At 35.9% G+C, this 17,495-nt stretch overlaps 5 protein-coding genes across 5 annotated transcripts; 2 read left to right on the top strand and 3 right to left on the bottom strand.

Annotated features, from left to right (window-relative positions):
- Positions 1–217: 217 nt before the first annotated feature.
- On the bottom strand, positions 218–2,720 carry LOC105769095 (uncharacterized membrane protein At1g75140). The gene has a single exon (XM_012589514.2). The coding sequence runs from the start codon at positions 2,480–2,482 to the stop codon at positions 398–400; it is 2,085 nt and encodes a 694-aa protein (XP_012444968.1). The 5' UTR covers positions 2,483–2,720; the 3' UTR covers positions 218–397.
- A 743-nt stretch (positions 2,721–3,463) lies between these two features.
- Positions 3,464–5,768, bottom strand: LOC105769097 (outer envelope pore protein 24A, chloroplastic). The gene is made up of 3 exons (XM_012589515.2): positions 5,475–5,768; positions 5,020–5,376; positions 3,464–3,702 (listed from the first exon to the last, which is right to left on the bottom strand). The coding sequence occupies exons 1-3, from the start codon at positions 5,670–5,672 to the stop codon at positions 3,622–3,624; spliced, it is 636 nt and encodes a 211-aa protein (XP_012444969.1). The 5' UTR covers positions 5,673–5,768; the 3' UTR covers positions 3,464–3,621.
- Positions 5,769–6,960: 1,192 nt separating this feature from the next.
- LOC105765975 (transcription repressor OFP7) lies at positions 6,961–8,339 on the bottom strand. Its single transcript, XM_012585262.2, has one exon. It carries the CDS (start codon positions 8,120–8,122, stop codon positions 7,079–7,081), a length of 1,044 nt encoding a protein of 347 aa, XP_012440716.1. The 5' UTR covers positions 8,123–8,339; the 3' UTR covers positions 6,961–7,078.
- Positions 8,340–12,458: 4,119 nt separating this feature from the next.
- Positions 12,459–14,149, top strand: LOC105767616 (uncharacterized). Its single transcript, XM_012587188.2, has 3 exons — positions 12,459–12,755; positions 12,865–13,203; positions 13,288–14,149. The coding sequence occupies exons 1-3, from the start codon at positions 12,459–12,461 to the stop codon at positions 13,768–13,770; spliced, it is 1,119 nt and encodes a 372-aa protein (XP_012442642.1). The 3' UTR covers positions 13,771–14,149.
- A 1,535-nt stretch (positions 14,150–15,684) lies between these two features.
- LOC105770505 (hypothetical protein) lies at positions 15,685–17,167 on the top strand. The gene is made up of 3 exons (XM_012591731.2): positions 15,685–16,132; positions 16,214–16,429; positions 16,864–17,167. Exons 1-3 carry the CDS (start codon positions 15,866–15,868, stop codon positions 16,927–16,929), a joined length of 549 nt encoding a protein of 182 aa, XP_012447185.1. The 5' UTR covers positions 15,685–15,865; the 3' UTR covers positions 16,930–17,167.
- Positions 17,168–17,495: the final 328 nt, after the last annotated feature.

Raw genomic sequence — 17,495 nt, 5'->3', positions numbered from 1 at the left:
TGTAATGATACAATTTAGCATCCACAGTTCAAATACGATTAGTTCAAATATGATTATAAATTGCTGGAAATAATTATCGGTCGTATGTTTTAAAAAATATATTTTTCCCCATTTAAAAGTCATATTGTCAAACATATGTTTGGATATATGTAAAACGTAAATATTTGAAGAAAAATGAAAAACAAGGGCAGCACACCATTAGCTATAAGAACAGAGATTTTTCAAACCAGAACTAATGCTAAAAACTTCTGTAATTATTCTTTGTTTATGTTGCTAAAAATTAAAAATACAACATGGCAAGCTCAAATGGCTTTCATAATATCTTATGGAAGGCCAAAGGACAACTTAAAAGCAACCCACCTTGAAATGTAAGTTAATGGAAACTGGTTTTTAACAGTTAACTGTTGTCATCCACAACCTGGCTGTTCACAAATAAACTTTCTCTTCGTTTAGAAAACCCAGCAGATTCCAGGGTTGGACCCCTATACTTCAGCTCTGGAGCAGCTCTATAATTGGGATCAATCGGAGCAGTTCTAGCGCTTGGATCCGCTCTATAATTGGGGTCAATGGAAGCGACTCTAGAGCTCGGATCCACTCTATAATTGGGATCAATGGGAGCAGCTCTAGAGCCCGGATCCGCTCTATAGTTGGGATCAATGGAAGCAGGTCTGGGATCAATGGAAGCAGATCTGGAGCTTGGATCTGCTCTATAATTAGGATCGATGGAAGCAGGTCTAGAGCTTGGATCCGTAGAACTAGGCCTGAAAGAACCAGTTGCTCCGCCTTGATACCGAGAAGGGGATCCATACCTTCTACTTCGAAGACCGGTGCTTCTCAAGTCCGCCATATCAGCCCCTCTTGAAGAAGAATCTATAAAAGACCTGTCTCCAGTGTTGGATCCTAGTGGAGCAGAATTTGTAGCTGATGTAGAGCTAAAAGGATCATCTGGTCCCCATGATGTAAGTGCCTCTTTCTTCTTTGCAAAGAATTGCCAAGCTCCAAATAGGAAAAGTATGAAGAATAGCACGGGACTGGTCCACAGCATCGTATTAGATTCCCCTTTCAAAACTGGAAGGTTAGAGCGATACATTCCAATATAATCACCTCCAAGGCCAAGAACAATGAGCTTTTCACGGTCACTCGCTATTAAGGGTGTCACGTGTCTTCTCTCTTTATTTGTATCCACCACTTGGTGAGTTAAAAACGAAGACCTGATCTCATCCAAGCCGGCAGAGAAAAGAAACCTTGGCGCACCAGCCCTAACATAATGCAGCGTAGAAACATTATACACAAAAATCTTTTCCAGATCAACGATAAGCAAATATCCCTTAATAGCTAGAAAAGCAAGAGGCTCATTCATTTCCAACTTTTTCTTGGACCTAACCCTGCACTTGAAGTTCATACTATCACCCAACAGCAAAACATGAATCAAATCACCGTCCGATGTGAAACCATATGCTTTAGATCGTTCCGTTGCATCAAAGACGTAATTTCGTGCAAGAGAATGATTCAACCCTTCGCATTCAGATTCCTTAATCTTCATACTCCGCAAATCCAATGAACCAGCACCCGTCTCCGTCAAGAATAAAAGCCTTTGCTTCAAGAATGCAAGCGGCCTACTTGTTGGCATCACAGATCCATAAAGTGATCCATTTTCTTTAAAAACCCTGATCTTTCCACTAAGATCTGCTGACAAAATATACCTCATCCTCCCAACATGATGAACTTCCAATGCAGTTATCGGGAACCCATCTTCCCCGCTTTCCGCAGCCACAAATTTACCAACAGTCTCCATTACAGGCGAACCCGACTCTTCTCCATTCAACCCTTCATAAATCCTATGTACCAAGATGACGCCGTTTTGATGTCCGGTAATGACAACACTCTCATTCTTATAAACAGACATGTATGAAACCATTGCCGTAATTGGCGACTCGTTCTTGGTGTAAAACTCAACCACAACATCCCCATTCCTTAAAAACACATAAACCCTTCCTTTTTCATCTCCGACAGCAACATACTTGCTAAGTCCCTCGTAATCACGAAATGGCAAAACATTTATACATGTTGCATCAGAATCTAATTTCACAGCTGACATGAACTGAAACCTCTCCGACCAAAAGGGACTGTATTTAGTAACCGAAACAGCCCTGCCTTTTTCCCCATCTGCAACACCATATTTTTGTTCACTAATTTGATCTTTCTTTCCAAAATCTGGAGACTCCGATATTTTCGACTCTAATCTAGAAACTATTTCACTAAGATTTCTAACTAGTTCTTCGAGTTTATGTAACAAAACTTCTTGAGGGATAAAATCATGTGGACTATTAGGGTCAGGTTCATGGTGAGGAATCCGATCATGTCGGTGCTCGTTTTCGATTGGGACGGAGTTAGAGCCAGCGAAAACTACGGGAAAAGGTGGAGAAGTGAAGATGAAAAGAAAAAGGAAGAGATAAGACTTGCCTTTGATGGGATTTGCCATTTCTGAAAGGGAGAAAGCTTGAAGACTTCGTTGATTCAATGTCTTGCCATTACAAATCAAAGCCTGTCTCAAGTACAGATCTCTGTTTCGGAGAATTTCGGGTGGAATCTATGTTAGATTCGATGAATCTGATGTGAGAAGATTGGCGAGATGGTGAGCAAAGGAACAACTGTTGTAACGTTTTTGACTTGGGTTTTGTACGCTGTAGTACGAGTTAGGGCAAGAAATGCGGATTTTCCATGAAAATAATAATATAAAGGGTAAAAAGTAAAAACATAATCTAATCTGAAGAAAATAATTCAGTCAGGTTAGCTTATTTGTAGTTTTATTGAGACCCAATTGCAGCACGACACGTTCATTTTTGAGAGAAAATTCTTAGTACTACATTTGACTTTGCCCCCATCTTAATCGAGCCGCCTTGAAATGTATTACATTCATGCCCTGCATTTGCTGGGATTGGGTTTGGGCCCTTGTAAAACGCAGCGTTTGGCTACTGTTCCTTTTTGCCGGGAAACCATCCATCCAAGACCAACTGCCGTAATATCCTGTTGAATTTAGTTACAGACTAATAACTTCTTCAAATAATTATATGAACCAATTGATTTAAATTGCATATATTAAATTTTGAATTTAGTACGCAATTAGATTCCCGAGTTGCTAAGCTTGGATGATGCAATCTTGTTGTTTGATTTTCCTTTGGAACTGCAGCTTAATGTCAGAAAATGAAAAAGGCAGCAAAAGTATTGGCAACCCACTTTTTGCAATAGCAGGGAAGATAACATCAGGTAATATATTTTATATGTTTAGAAGGGTTAACAAACATAATTATCAAGAAAACCATAAGGCTTCCCTTTCTCTTGAAAACATAAAATGAAAAAAAAAAACATGTATCTTTGTGTATCACTGGGTCGGATTTATATGATATGACCTGCATAATCTCATCATAGAAGATGAAAACAAAGTCACAAAAATATCAAGGCCTTGCAAGAATGGTGATTTGTGATATTCAATTTGATCAAATGACTGGTACAAGTTTTGTTGCAAGCAACACAATTATGTTTTTGAGCTCACAATGAGCTGTTAGTTCAAATGTGTATGATTCAAACAAAGCAAATTGATAATATTGATGACCAACAACATCACATTTCCAAATCCCAAGAACTCTCCGCAATAAGCTTCGGGATCTTAGTTTCTTCGGCCAGATTGACGGATGCTGAAATCTGGGAAAGACAAAAAAAATAGTTAGATCACTAAGCAACAAGTCAAGATGTCAACAAATAGTATTTAAGTCTTCAAAACTTAATTTCTAACCAACACATCATAACTCAACATGCCATGTTACCCAAAAACTCAATTGTCTAAAAGCTTTCAACATGGGCTATTCGTCCTCTCAATCGCTCCTCTGTTTCCTTCTCTTAACAACCAAATGTAGGGATCGGATCTGTTTTACTAACATTGCATGGCCAAGGCTATATGACAAGGCCGGTAAGAAGCCTACAAATTGGTTCCAAAGCTGTCTTATCCGATGTTACACAGAACTTTGCCTTGTTGGGTCATTACCAATAGTAAAAGTTTGCTTCTATGCATCCCAATCGAAGAAAGCAACCTTAGTTGGAATTTTGTATCCCATCAAAGGAAAGCCTCCTCAAATATATCCATACAAGATGGTTCCTCTTCGATAAATCCACTCCTTACCACAGTGTGAGCATCTATAATCTCCCTAGGAAGAAAAGTAACCCTGCACTTGATTCAGTACAAAGGTTGCATCAGTATGAGTAACCCCCCCAATAAAACACCAACATATTGCTTCAGAAACCTCCTTTATATCATTTAATTAGTTAGAAGTAATGAGAAACGGTGGCGTTTTATTTCATTATATAAACACCTGTGCCATTCAATAAAATCCTCGCCTTAAGCAAATACAAATAACATGTACATTCAAGAAAAACGATTCAACAAATCCAGGGTCATGCTTGCTTCAAGCTCTTCTAAACGATTCCAGAAGTCTTTTATCAAGAAAACAACAAAGCTTCTGGTGGTTGCGGATGCAAGGAAACAGCAGCTATCTACTTATCTGACTTGTTCAGATAACCACACAAGACTGTGATTTAGAAAAATATCTTGCAGAAAATGTCTTCTCAGATTCGAACTTCCCAGGCATCATATTACTTCGTTTTCATTCTTGCACACAATTTCTTGGACAAATAGTTCATTCATACCAAATTCTTTGTTGAAAATAAACTTCAAAGCAAAATGGGAAAATGCAGTATTTTGCACTGCATTTGAGATTGAAAACCTGTAGCTATCTTCTATGAACCTTAATTTACCTGTGTCAGTATTAAATTATATTTGGAAACCACATCAGTCAATTTCTTTCTAAAGTTCCCTAATTAAATTTATCACTTAAATCAGATTGCAAATCCAATTTCAGAATAGAAATGGCAGACTTCAAGACTATACTATGCAACATAAACACTCAAATTTCAATTTTTTTTAAAAAAAACATCAAAGAAAAAAAACTGATTAGTTTCAGTTACCTTAAAAGTCCCATTAAACTTAGAGTTCCTCGACCACTCCAAAGCCAAATCCCTGCTCCACGTCTGATACGTTGCCTTAAAAACATCGCCATACACTCTCCTCGAAATTGCAAAATCCCACGCATTCTTCCCGAAATCATAGCATGGCTCAAAAGTCGTAGCCCCTCCGTGCGAGTAACTGTACTTGACCTTACAGTTCCTCGTACCAAACATGTAATTAGCCGACACCTTGTTGGCAGAGTCTAAGGTGAGTGTCCCGTCCAACACGGTCCGGTTGTCCCCTCTGCCGTGAATGTAAGTAAGCTTCAACGGCTTCTCCGCAACCCTAACTGAGTTCATGAACTGAAACCGAAAATCCTATCCCAAATACGCAAAATTCAGATAAACAACAAGTCAACGATTAATTAAAGGCGTAGTTAAAGGGGAAATTTTTGGGTCTTTCAAGTTAAGCGTGCCTTTTTGGGGACATCGTAGTCGATGATAAAGAAGCCAGGTTTTTCAACGGCAAGAGTCAAACCGTTCAGGCTGGGACCCTTGATGAATGTCGCGTCAGTCATGGAAGCGCGTAGCTTGATGTCGCCAGCGTTGGCGGAAAGGGAAACGACGGCGGTGCTCTTGTCATTGGTGTATCTGCCTTTCAATGACGCCTTCATTTTTCTTTGGGAAGAGACAATGAACCGAGACAAGAGGGAGAGGTTGGTGGAACTGTCGAGGGTTTGGGTTTTTTTTCGTGTATTTTGTAAATATTTTTGGATTTAGAGTTTCTTTGGCGCACAATTTCCGGCTAGACGGCTCGAATCTTTAATTGATCCTCGGCCTTTTCGTTGCAGAATCTTTTGTCTGGAGAACAAACTAATGGGCCAAAGCCCATTACTAAAAATCTGATATAAAAAAGTAATATTAATTCATTTATATGGTAAAGATTTTTTTTTTCAATTTTCATTAAAAAATAGATTGCGATTGCTTTTTTTTTTTAATATACGTTAAGATAAGTTTTATTTTTGCAATAATTGTGTTTAAGCTTTTAAATTTATATTGTTGGTGTCAACAATAGCCTTCCAACAGTGGAAATGGATGAGGTGTGGAGCAAACTTGTAATTAAAACAAAGTTTAAATTATTATTTAAAGTTAGAATTTGATAATAACTTTTATATTAAAATTTGAATTATTTTTGTTTAAACTAATTCCTGAACTTGATAATGGATTTTAATTGGTGCTTGAATTTGACAAATATTTTTACATTAGGGCTTGAACTTTAAAGTTTTAAAAATTATTATGAACTAATTTGGACAAAAAATTAATCCCAATGTAAAAATAATTGTTAAATTTAAAGATTAAATTGAAAATTTTTTAAATTCTAATATAAAAATAACGATTAAATTCAAGGATTAATTTTTAAAATAATAAAATCTCAAAATTGATTTTTTGAACGGTACTAATTACTTAGTATAGTTTTTATAAACAATACCAATTCTATACTATAAAAATGATTATTTTACGCTTGATCTGTCTAGGCTTTATAACTTAGGGTGGGTTTGGATAGGCGACTGAGTGCGGTACGATGCGTTTAGCTTACTTTTTGTCTCACGCTACACTATCGCTACAGTATCTAATTTCACCGCCACCGCTATTTTTACACTAACCACAGGTAAACGCACCGCCTATACAAACTCACCCTTAAAAGCATTTCACTTTCGATAGTGGTGAGGGTGATTGATTTGTTGTTTCTTGATCCTCAGGGCAATTTTTTTTTTCAATAATCACAATTACTCAACATTGATTGATGACAATAATTTCGCAAAGGCACGAAACACCTTCATGAAAAATACACATCTAATTAGAAAAGAAAAATCTTTTCTTTTATTTCAATTTTCTGAAAAATTTATGAATAAAAGAATTACATCATATATTTATAGTAATTGATTGCTTGCAACCCCCCCCCCCCTTGAAAACTGAAAAAGAAAGAATATAATATACTTTTGCATGATGCCTATTTCATTACAGGAAAATCAAGTGCTTACCAGTTACCATTAATAAGTTTTGAAGTTCCATTTGTAACTCAGAGGAGATTCTTGGGGTGACCGCCGAACAAGGTCTCCCAAATCTCGGTAAAAGCCTCCACGATGATTCCATGATATTGCCTTGAATTTAGAGAAAGAAAGCACTGCAACAGCTGCTCCAAATCATTGGCCTCAAACATCTGTTTCTCCAATATCATTTCCAGCATTGACCTCTTGAAGTCCTCATAAGGATCCTCCGATTTCTGTACCACCGCAACGCTTTCCCTTACCTTCTCTTCAGCCGTGCGATGCGGTACCATCATCCGTCTCGCTGGATCAGTTTCAGTGCTCTCCGATGATAGAGCTCCCGTCTTTGTCTTTGTCTTTGTCTTTGAACAGTTAGGTTTCGAGGGTCCTCTGTATTTCTTTGAACCAAAGCTTCTCAGTCTCTTCACTTTCTTCCCATTATTTATCTTTTTCTCGCTCTTTTTGGTTTCGTTATGGGATTCGCCAGCCAGTGATTCATCCAACTCGAGGAATGAATCGTCCGAGAAGCTTAGTGAAGCGGAGATTAGCGTTTTGGTCTCCTCGTTTTCGGTACCTTCGCTGCTGAAACACCCACTGTCACGCGATGAAACACTTGCTGTTGCTCTCTCTTTCTCCATCTTCTTATCCTTCTTATCGACCTCGTTTTTGCTCTCATCGCTAACCGATGCTTTACAGGTTTTCCTTTGAAGCTTGTGATTGTGGGCATTTACCACTGCATGCAACCGAGTTGTTACTTTCTTCGACGAGTAATCAGGTGACTCAAAACTAACGTCCACTGAGGGTAAGTATGGAGTGTGTGATGATCTTGCTCGGCAACCGCAGCCAACTGTCGCTATCTTTGGTGACAAATGGCATTTGAAAAAAGAGTAGTCCGGTGTCGACGGCGGCGGTGCAGGGAGGTTCGGATAGAAGATATCTAATGCTTTAGGATTCACCGGAGATAGCCGATGGGTCACCGGACCTGGAGTCTCCGATAAATGGGAAGGTTTTTTTGATCGACAAAATTGGAATGATGGTATAACACGAGAGAATTTGAGCTTGAAACGTTTAGACATCTCCCAGAAGTTGGTTTTTGTTTTCCTTTCAAAGTGCTGAAGCTTTCAGGCCGAAGACAATTATATAAAAGTGAAATGGCCGGCTATATAGTTGTATATAGAAAATAACAACATCTTTCTACCCAAATTTCCCTTATAATTAACTGACCCAATCCAAGTGATGATCTCAGGTTTTATACACTGAAAGCTACAAAAAATTCCTTAAAGTGAAACGTTGGGTTCATAAACGTCTGTATATTAGGTGGCTGGTCAACATTGACACATACACTAAAACTTTCAAATGAGTTCATATTTGTATCGATGCTCTTGTTTTAATGGTGAGAGACAAAAGCCCAAACACCGCACGTTGTACTATATGTTTTGTTTTGTGTGTATGTTTCAACGGAATAGATACATTATTTGTAATAAATATTGATAAACAAAGAATGTTAACGGAACTTTGATTTTAAATGCTGACAGCAATTTGATTCATAAATCTGACAGTATAGCATTAACTCAGAAGCTGACGATCTATTGGAATTAGACTCGGGAAAATCTCAAAGAAGACACCAACTTAAAGAAATTAAGGGGAAAGCCTGAGAACTTTGAAGCATTCCACGGGACGGTGTGGGTTGGGTTGGGTTGGGTTTTGTGTTTGATGTACGATCTTGGCAGAGGTATGACAGTTGGACAAAACATTAAACACTAAAAAACGAAGTTTGAAACTTGGCGACAATGCGCACGCGTTTTGAACTTCTGACTAAGCTCCTCCTAATCCTTCTAATTTTAACTCTCTTTCGTTTACGTATTTCTTGTAACATGATTGATGATCAAATGAATTATCATTTGGGATTTGAGAGATAGGATATCTCCAATTTCTCATCATCTTGGACATCATTCCTATAAATCATCATTTGGCATTCTCAAGTGCCATGGGTAGACGACCGAAATTACACGAGAGCGTCTCCTCTCGCACCTTTGAAATAAAAGCGTATGATTAAGGGCAATGGATGTTTGAACCAACAATGTTTATTCCTTTTTTCATTGGCCTCCAAGGCTATGACTCATAGAGGTTACGGGCCTTATTTAGGTCTTTATTTTATATGAGATTTAGGCCCAGACTTGTTGTAATTTCTTTCAGTTACGGAATAAATGATAATAAAAAAATGTTTGGTACGGATGAAAAGCATTTATTAAAATCTTGAAAAAATTATAATTGATTGACTAAACATTTTACAAAGAATATGATGGAAAATTTTAAGATTATGCTCGTTAGATAAAATACAAATTATTAGTTCTAATATTATCAATAATGTTTAATGCTAATAAAATTTGTTTTGTAAATAACAAAATGCATCATTTTATATATCTATTTTCTAAAATATTATTCATTTACTTTAAATCGAAATTGATACATTATAAAATAGAATACTATTTTTAAATATTTAATATACATTCGAATTAGAATTATAATGTAAATTGAATTTCACTTTGATATTACTTAAAATAAAATTAAAATTAATGTAACATCCCCATATCCGATCCAATCACTAGATCTGAAATGTGAGATGCCACATTCGTTGCCGAAGTAACTATGATTTTGTTTCCATATCTAAAATACATTATACTAACAATTTAGTTTCAAAATGTTAACATTACTTATTCAAATCTATGTTATAACCGAGCTTAAAAAAGCTCTTATTACACTTTGGTAACGAATGAGAGACTAAAATGTAAAAATATATATATAGGGGTAATGTCACGACATCGAAGGAGGTATATCGCGACACTGGGGACATAAACATGATGTCACGACTTCAACTGAGGTAAGTTGCGGCTTTGAAAATAGGAACTTGGCATCGCGACTTCAGCAGAAGAATGTCACGATATTGAGGACAAGGGAAATTCAAAGTCAAAATCTCAATAGGGTAAAGTTACAACTACAGGAATAGAAGCTCGATGTTGCAACTCTAATAGGGGAGTGTCACGACCAAAAGGACAATCTCCCCTTAATTTTGTGTTCTTCATCACAAGCCTATCAAGTACCTTTCCTATTGGTCTAAATGACCCAAAACTCAACACATCTCATTTTTAAACCTTAATTAAAATGCCAAATTACATTCTTGATACATTGAAGCATCTTATGTTGGAAGATAGGATTTGGAAAACGCAATGGAAAATAGGTTTAAGGGAAAATCAGAGTTTTAATTTTTTTCAGGACAATAAATTGATTGTGTTATCTAAAGTAATAAACACTAAATTAAAATCCGTACATTTTTTATTTGTCTAGGATGAACGCTTCGACCGAGTGATATTCTCTGCTATTCTCAAGATCATGTCTGCTGAGTGTGGGCTAACTTCGAATCATAAATTTTTTTCACAAAATTACTAGTAAGGCTATTTCACAGTTTCTTTAAACTTCTAGGGTAAAGTTGTAAATAACAAAATATATCTCTAAAACTATTCTGGAATAATTTATTATGAGATTTTCTTCTCTACAATTTTTTCTGAATTCAAGTGTGTGAAAATAATGACCTAGGCTCTCTTTGTATAGGAAGAGGTTAGAGAAAGTTCAACTAAGATTGAAATTACTCACATTAATTTTAAATTAATAAAATACTATTAAGATAAATATTAAATCAAATTTAATATCTCATATTAATATTAAATGTATAAAATACTAATCAAGATAAATATTAAATTAAATTTATTAAAATAGTATAATTTTTGGAAAATTTAATTTGAAATCAAGTTATCCGGAAGAGTCCACCAAGAGTATAATTTTTCTACTGCATTACCGCCAAAGAACCATCGTCCTCGACCATCTGCTGACTGTCGGATCACCACAGTCACAGTCGCCATGCCCGGTGATGTCATTGTTGGTGCAACTTCCCTTTGGCACCCCGAACTGTCGCTGTTTTTTCTCGAATGGGCCTGGTCAACTTGGCGCCTCCTTGCGAGGCCGCCGGTGTTGTGGCTGGGGTAGGGTTGGCCGTTTGAACAGTTGGCCCTATGCCCAACCTCCTTTTTTTTTCCTGATCGACAGGTGCCTGCCTAGGCCAATCGTTCGTACAACCAGCTGCAGGGGGTACAACATATATATCTCTCGGCTAGGCATTCGCACGCCTAGCATGGTGCTGCCGATGGGGTTGGCCGAGACCCCTAGTAGGCTGTTCAAACAAATTGCTACCATGATCGAGACACCACTGAGTATGCATTCGCATCACTCAATGTCACAAAATTAACTATCAAGCTTAGTTAAATTCTTACTCAATTCCGTCACTTTTCACTACCTTCTAACTTAGTCCTAACAATATCAAAATTCATACTTCTCATCCAATCAAGCTCAATTTCTTCAAATATCCATTAATGACAACTTGCATTTAACTTAATAATTTAAAAATCAAATACTTGGGCTAACTTAATCAAGTTTATTAGATCACAAAACTATAAAAATTTCAAAGAAAACACTTAAATACCTTGGAGATTTGGGATCAATTAGTAAAGGAAGCGAAAAGGAAAAATTCTTTCTTTTTCTTCCTACTTGGAGAAGATGAAGACTTCATCTTTCTCTCTCCACTGCTTGATATTTATACTAAGATTAATTAACTTAATTAATCAATATTAATTTACTAAATTAAGACATATTTGTTTATTAATTAAAATTATGAAAACTAAGTGAATATCATCATATTGTTTTACTATCTCATAAAAACTAATGGTTAAATAACCATTAAACCTTTTAATTAATTGTCAATTGGGTCCTCAATCATTTTTCAGTTTAAAATTCCATAAAATGATTGAGAGCTAAGTGAATTTGAGTGGCAAATGATGCACAATCCATGGCAAAGAACTAAAAGGAAAAGAAGAAAAATCGTCTTAATATAATGAAATCTGTTCTTCCTATCTATGGAAAATAGTTTAACTTATTTGGGTGATTTGATTTCTACTTTTGTAGTTTTGTTATGTAAGTTATAAGCTAAGCTCAAAGTAATCATTAGTTATGATTCATAGGTTAGCATTTAGCATCCGTTTATGTGTATCCATGATTTGTTAATTATGGATAAGTACAAGGCTCGAGTTCTTTTCATTTTTTATTTATTTTAATTAAAAGTAAAAACAATAACTAAACTAAAACAAAATTTTAACAAATACCAAAAAATAATAAACAAGAAAGCCTTAAACTTAATATATTAAGTCATGCCAATGTCCTAAGTAAACCGGAATTCCCGTTTAAAAATCTTCCCAGAATCATAGAATCTCGTAACCTATCTCATTTCTCTTGCAAAGGTTGCTTCACATCTTTCCTCTCTCTCTCTCTCTTTTTTCTTGGAGCCTATGCGAGTTGATTTTAAGAATGATGTTAATGAAGCTTTGCCCTAACCTTGATAACCAAGATGGCCTGGAAACCGTCTTGGAAGTGCCTATACCCGAAGAAATGTACACCAAAATGGGCAGCAACGCGATTTTGCGATGGCAAAACTTGTGTAATTTCATGAAAGCTCAATCAGCTTTCTGTAACTCCTCCTATCTCCAAGCCAGTTCCGACAACGAGTTCTTGACATTGCTTAAGATTGTCGGAACTCCCCTAGTCCCTTTCCGTGTCGATTTAGAGAATTACATGCATTCAAATCCCATCCAAGATTCTTCCATCGTAACAACTCTTCCATGTCTTCTCTTTATTTATATGTTCACAAATTGAAATACTCGTATATATGAACATGAATAACGAAAATTTTCATTGTTTGTTGATGTACGAACAGGAAGCTTCCACAGCGAAATACATAATACAGCAGTTCGTAGCCGCTACGGGGGGACATCTGGCATTGAGATCCATTAGAAACATGTATGCAGTGGGGCAAGTGCAATTGCAGGGTTCAGAGACGCTGCAGGGTAATAGTAGCGTGCAAACAAGAGTCAATTGTGAGTTTGGGGGGTTCGTATTATTGCAGAAGAACCCAGATTTGTGGTATTTAGAACTTGTTGTGTCGGGTTTCAAAGTTAGTGCTGGGTGTGATGGTAAGGTTGCTTGGAACCAGTCATCTTCACAACCTGGTCATGCACATAGAGGGCCCCCTCGTCCCCTACGTCGATTCTCCCAGGTAATTTTTTTAGATTGTTTCTTTGTTTTTTTAACGAATTGCAAAGTAATTGAAAGATATTTGTTGAATTTGTGGATTGTATAGGGATTGGACCCTAGATGCACGGCGAGCTTATTCATAAATGCGGTTTGCATAGGAGAGCAGGTTATCGACAACGAAGACTGTTTCATTCTCATGCTCGAAACGGATTCAAAGGCCCTCAAGGCTCAAAGTTCATCCCAAGCAGAAATAATCCATCACACCGTCCGGGGATATTTCAGCCAAAGAACGGGGCTTCTCACCAAATTCGAGGACAAGAAGCTGGTAAGGATGAAGACTACCGTTGGAAACGACGTGTTTTGGGAGACCAGCGTGGAATCCCTGATCCAAGATTACAAATACGTCGATGGGATCAACATAGCGCATGGCGGAAACACCATTACGACGCTTTACCGGTACGGGAAGTCCCACAAGCACAAGCGGAAGATCGAAGAAACTTGGACGATCGACGAGGTTGATTTCAACATTTGTGGGTTATGCACTGAGACTTTTCTGCCTCCGGCTGATCTCAAGAGGGAGCAAGAATAACATTGACGAAGTTAAAAGATGAAAGAACAACAACTAATGTACATAGGGAATTATTCTTTTTTTGAGAATCACTTCATTCTTTCAAAGCTAATTTGTTAAACTTTGAAAGAGAGACACGTTGTTGTTTGGATATAGGTACACAACCAAATTGCTTTCAATTGCAGTTCATCAAACAGGCTTACTCGTTCAGCTCAATGATGACGGTTTTCTGGGAAATTAATAAATATGCATGGAATCATGGAGTCAGAAAGGGAAGGTTACAGAAAAAACTGCAGGCTAAACTTAGGCATGGGAGGTGGAAGTTGATCTTTGATATTGATGGTCCATGGATTGTCAATGACGAACTTTCAGCCTTCTGCCTCTGACCAATTGTGGATTAATTTAGTTGCTTTTTTTTTTTTAGTTTAACCATTGTGTTTTATTGAAAAGTTTATGAACAAATCGGAATTTAATTATTCGATAGAGATATCACAAATGAAGGATTTTAGCCTTTCTTTTACATTTCTTTGATTGGTTGCCTTTGTAAACCGACAAAAGTCTAGTTAGGGTTGAAGATGGAAGTTCCGTCCTTTTTTCCCTTTGTTCTTGCCGTGTCGTATTAATATGCATGGCGGTGGAGTTGGGACAACCGGACAAGGGAGTTTACTACCCAACTGCTTTGTATTTGTTGGTTGCTGTGCTTTAATAAAACAAATAAACCCCATTTACAAAATCTAATAATTATTACTTTTTTATATTAAAAAAATCATTACTTTTCAACTTTAAAAAAAGATACCTTTTACGCTACTTTTTTAAGGTTGTCTAAAGATCAGTTTAGAAAACCCAGACATGATTCACGAGGTTGGTTCGTGTAGGAGAAACAAAAAGCACGATGTAATGTTCTTCAACATTACCCTTGCCGTCTTTGCCTCTCACATAGTAACATAACAAAGAATGGTTTTAGATCGCCAAAATCAAAATGGCTACTGATCAATTTATAACCCAATTTTACGTTGTGATAGTTTTGAAGGATATTTTCATCAGTTTCTGAATTAGGGTAGAAAACGTATAATCCCATTAACCTAATAAAAACAAATTTTCAAAAGGCTTGCGTTGCCTCATCAAATTTTATGTTAATTGCTACAAGGGTTAAAATCCATCATCAGTCCCTGTAATTGGAGAAATTTTGAGGTTTAATTTTTACATTTAAAATGTAAAAAATGAAGCTTTTTATTTTTATTAATATTATTATTTTTAGAATTTGTTAATTTTGTGTATTAACTAAATTATTTTTACATATGATTGATGAAAATTTTAATAGAAAATGTTACGCTTAATATAATGAAAAGGTCCTATAAAACAATCTAATAATCAATTGAACCTTTAATGAATATAAACAATCAATTAAGTCATTGAAAAATCAATTTCCATGTAAGCCCCGAATGGTCGTTATGGTCGCTATATTGCATACAATAGGAAAATTATAAAATTATACAAATTTATAATTTATATATAATTATGAAAATTATTTTAAAACTATTAAAATATTAAAATGTTTGAGAATATTATAGAAAAATTTTAAAAATAAATTGGACCTTTAATCTTTTTTTTCAAAAAGAAAATATATTTTTTGCAATTTTATGATTTTTAATTTTTAAAACATTGTAAAGAGAGTTTACCATTTTTCACACAATCTTAACTTGTGACGTAATAATTGGGAACTTATAAAATGTTAATTTTAGATAATTTGATTATTTATATTCAATTAATAGTTCAATTGGATACCATTTTAGTGATAACTCAATTGATTATTAAATTATATTAAGCTAAAATATGAACCATATTAATTATGATTTTTAAATTTAATAACATGAGAATTTATTATTTAACTTTAAACTAAATTTCATTTTCTGTAAAGATACAAGGAGTAACGGCCTACTTCGACCCACTACTTCGACACTTCACCGACCTAACAGTAGCGATTGCTTCTCTCTCTCTCTCTCCCTCTTTTGGGGCCAAAAAGCGACTGCTTCTCTTTACTCTCTTCTACTTCACTGCTTTTTACATTTTAGCCAAAACAGGGGACGCCCTTGAAAGCTGTGTTTGAGAACTGAAAATGAAGGAGCAAGATTCACCCACAACACCGCCAATACCAATCACTTCACAGCAACTAGCAACGCCGAGTGTTGTGAAGAAAGATAGCTCCGTAACTGCTGGATTCTTGGGTAAAAGTGGGTACAAATTCTGGGTCTTGGCTGCAATTCTCCTGCTTGCTTTCTGGTCCATGTTTACTGGCTCTGTTTCTCTCAAATGGTCTTCTGGTCATCTTACTGCATTTTCCGATGACATCGATTTCTCTGTCTATGATGATCTTGACGTTCTCGTAAGCACCCAATCTTTCCTCCCTGTAATTTGGTTTGATTTTCTTTGGTTTTGGATTGAACAATTTGGTTTTGGAAAATAGGAATTGGAAGAAAGAGAGAAGGTGGTAAGGAAGATGTGGGATGTTTATACGCACAGCGCAAGCGTTCGATTGCCGAGGTTTTGGCTTGAAGCATTCGAGGCTGCTTATGAATATCTATCGAGTGATGTTCCTGGAGTTCGAGATACAGCTATGTCAGAGATTGCTAAATTATCTATGCGCTCCCTAAATCTTGATTCGCCCTCTCTTCGATCAAAGGTCACTCTCTTCTTCTTTCCTTTCTCATTTTTTCTTATATGATTTTGATCCTGCCCAATTGCGCTGAAATTAAGGTTAGAGCTTGGCTACTTGGGTTTATTTTTTCTGTGTTTTTGTGGTAATTGGTAATTTACACAAACACAAGATTCGTCCAAATGCTATAGAAATTAGATTCATATATAGAATTAAACTCATATTTCCTTTATCTTCTAAACCATTAATCCTTTTTCTCAAATGAAGCTTCAAAAATTCTACAAAATTTACTTCTTCTAAAATCTTACCACACTACTTTTGCAGAGTTACTAAATGCTAAACCCATCATTTTAACCCCAAAAGTTCTAAGCTTGCCATGTTGAATATATATATATATATATATAAACAAAGAATCACAGAAACAGATTTTCTCATAGATGTCATGGTGTTGAAATGTGCAGAGCATCAGTGTAGGGAAAGAGAATTCTAACAGAAAGGAGATATCTGCAAGCAGGAGGAGCTTATAAGTGGAGCTTACGGTCCCTGTTGCTGTAATAAAAAAGGATGCTGTTTCAACCTCTCATACCACTTCATGTTGGGAGGACATAGCATTATCTTTTAAGTCTTTGGGATGAAGTTTTCCACCATTAAAGTATGAACTGTAGCTGTAAAAAAATGGATGCTGTTTCAACCTACTGAGGATGCTACTCATTAAATATGTTTATGAACTGAACATCTGCCGAATTTATTGTCTTCCAAAACAAAGTGTCGGTGCTTAATAGTGTCCTTCAGATCTGAAATAATTTCTTGATGCATGATCTGACAATTGAAGGAAATAATCCAAATCCTAAAACATAAAAATGCGTATTTTGGTTATATAAATGACTTTACCGCATTTCAGTTTATATATATAAAACAAATATTCTTTTCACAATTCTGCTTGGTGTATTTTGGTTCAGTGTCAAGGCTTTGCGATTACAATAAACTATTACTAGATGAAATGATGGTATTGGATGGAAAAGGAAGCTAATCTAAATTTTAAATAAATCTTTACTTAAAATAATAAAATTAAAGATTTAAATTTATAATCACT

The sequence above is a fragment of the Gossypium raimondii genome, chromosome 5, assembly GCF_025698545.1.
Source record: "Gossypium raimondii isolate GPD5lz chromosome 5, ASM2569854v1, whole genome shotgun sequence".
Taxonomy (NCBI): domain Eukaryota; kingdom Viridiplantae; phylum Streptophyta; class Magnoliopsida; order Malvales; family Malvaceae; genus Gossypium; species Gossypium raimondii.
The sequence above is the reverse complement of the archived record's forward strand: the minus strand, read 5'-3'. Positions and strand labels throughout refer to the sequence as shown.

Bases quoted from the DNA above. Each gene is read 5' to 3' on its own strand.
- LOC105769097 (XM_012589515.2), bottom strand. From the start codon at position 5,672: ATGAAGGCGTCATTGAAAGGCAGATACACCAATGACAAGAGCACCGCC. The intron at 5,377-5,474 runs GCACGCTTAACT...TATTTGGGATAG, and splicing joins ACTACGATGTCCCCAAAAAG to GATTTTCGGTTTCAGTTCAT. The intron at 3,703-5,019 runs GTAACTGAAACT...TGTCTTTCCCAG, and splicing joins AGTTTAATGGGACTTTTAAG to ATTTCAGCATCCGTCAATCT.
- LOC105765975 (XM_012585262.2), bottom strand. From the start codon at position 8,122: ATGTCTAAACGTTTCAAGCTCAAATTCTCTCGTGTTATACCATCATTC.
- LOC105767616 (XM_012587188.2), top strand. From the start codon at position 12,459: ATGATGTTAATGAAGCTTTGCCCTAACCTTGATAACCAAGATGGCCTG. The intron at 12,756-12,864 runs GTAACAACTCTT...ATGTACGAACAG, and splicing joins CCATCCAAGATTCTTCCATC to GAAGCTTCCACAGCGAAATA. The intron at 13,204-13,287 runs GTAATTTTTTTA...TGGATTGTATAG, and splicing joins CCCTACGTCGATTCTCCCAG to GGATTGGACCCTAGATGCAC.
- LOC105769095 (XM_012589514.2), bottom strand. From the start codon at position 2,482: ATGGCAAATCCCATCAAAGGCAAGTCTTATCTCTTCCTTTTTCTTTTC.
- LOC105770505 (XM_012591731.2), top strand. From the start codon at position 15,866: ATGAAGGAGCAAGATTCACCCACAACACCGCCAATACCAATCACTTCA. The intron at 16,133-16,213 runs GTAAGCACCCAA...TTTGGAAAATAG, and splicing joins ATGATGATCTTGACGTTCTC to GAATTGGAAGAAAGAGAGAA. The intron at 16,430-16,863 runs GTCACTCTCTTC...TGAAATGTGCAG, and splicing joins CGCCCTCTCTTCGATCAAAG to AGCATCAGTGTAGGGAAAGA.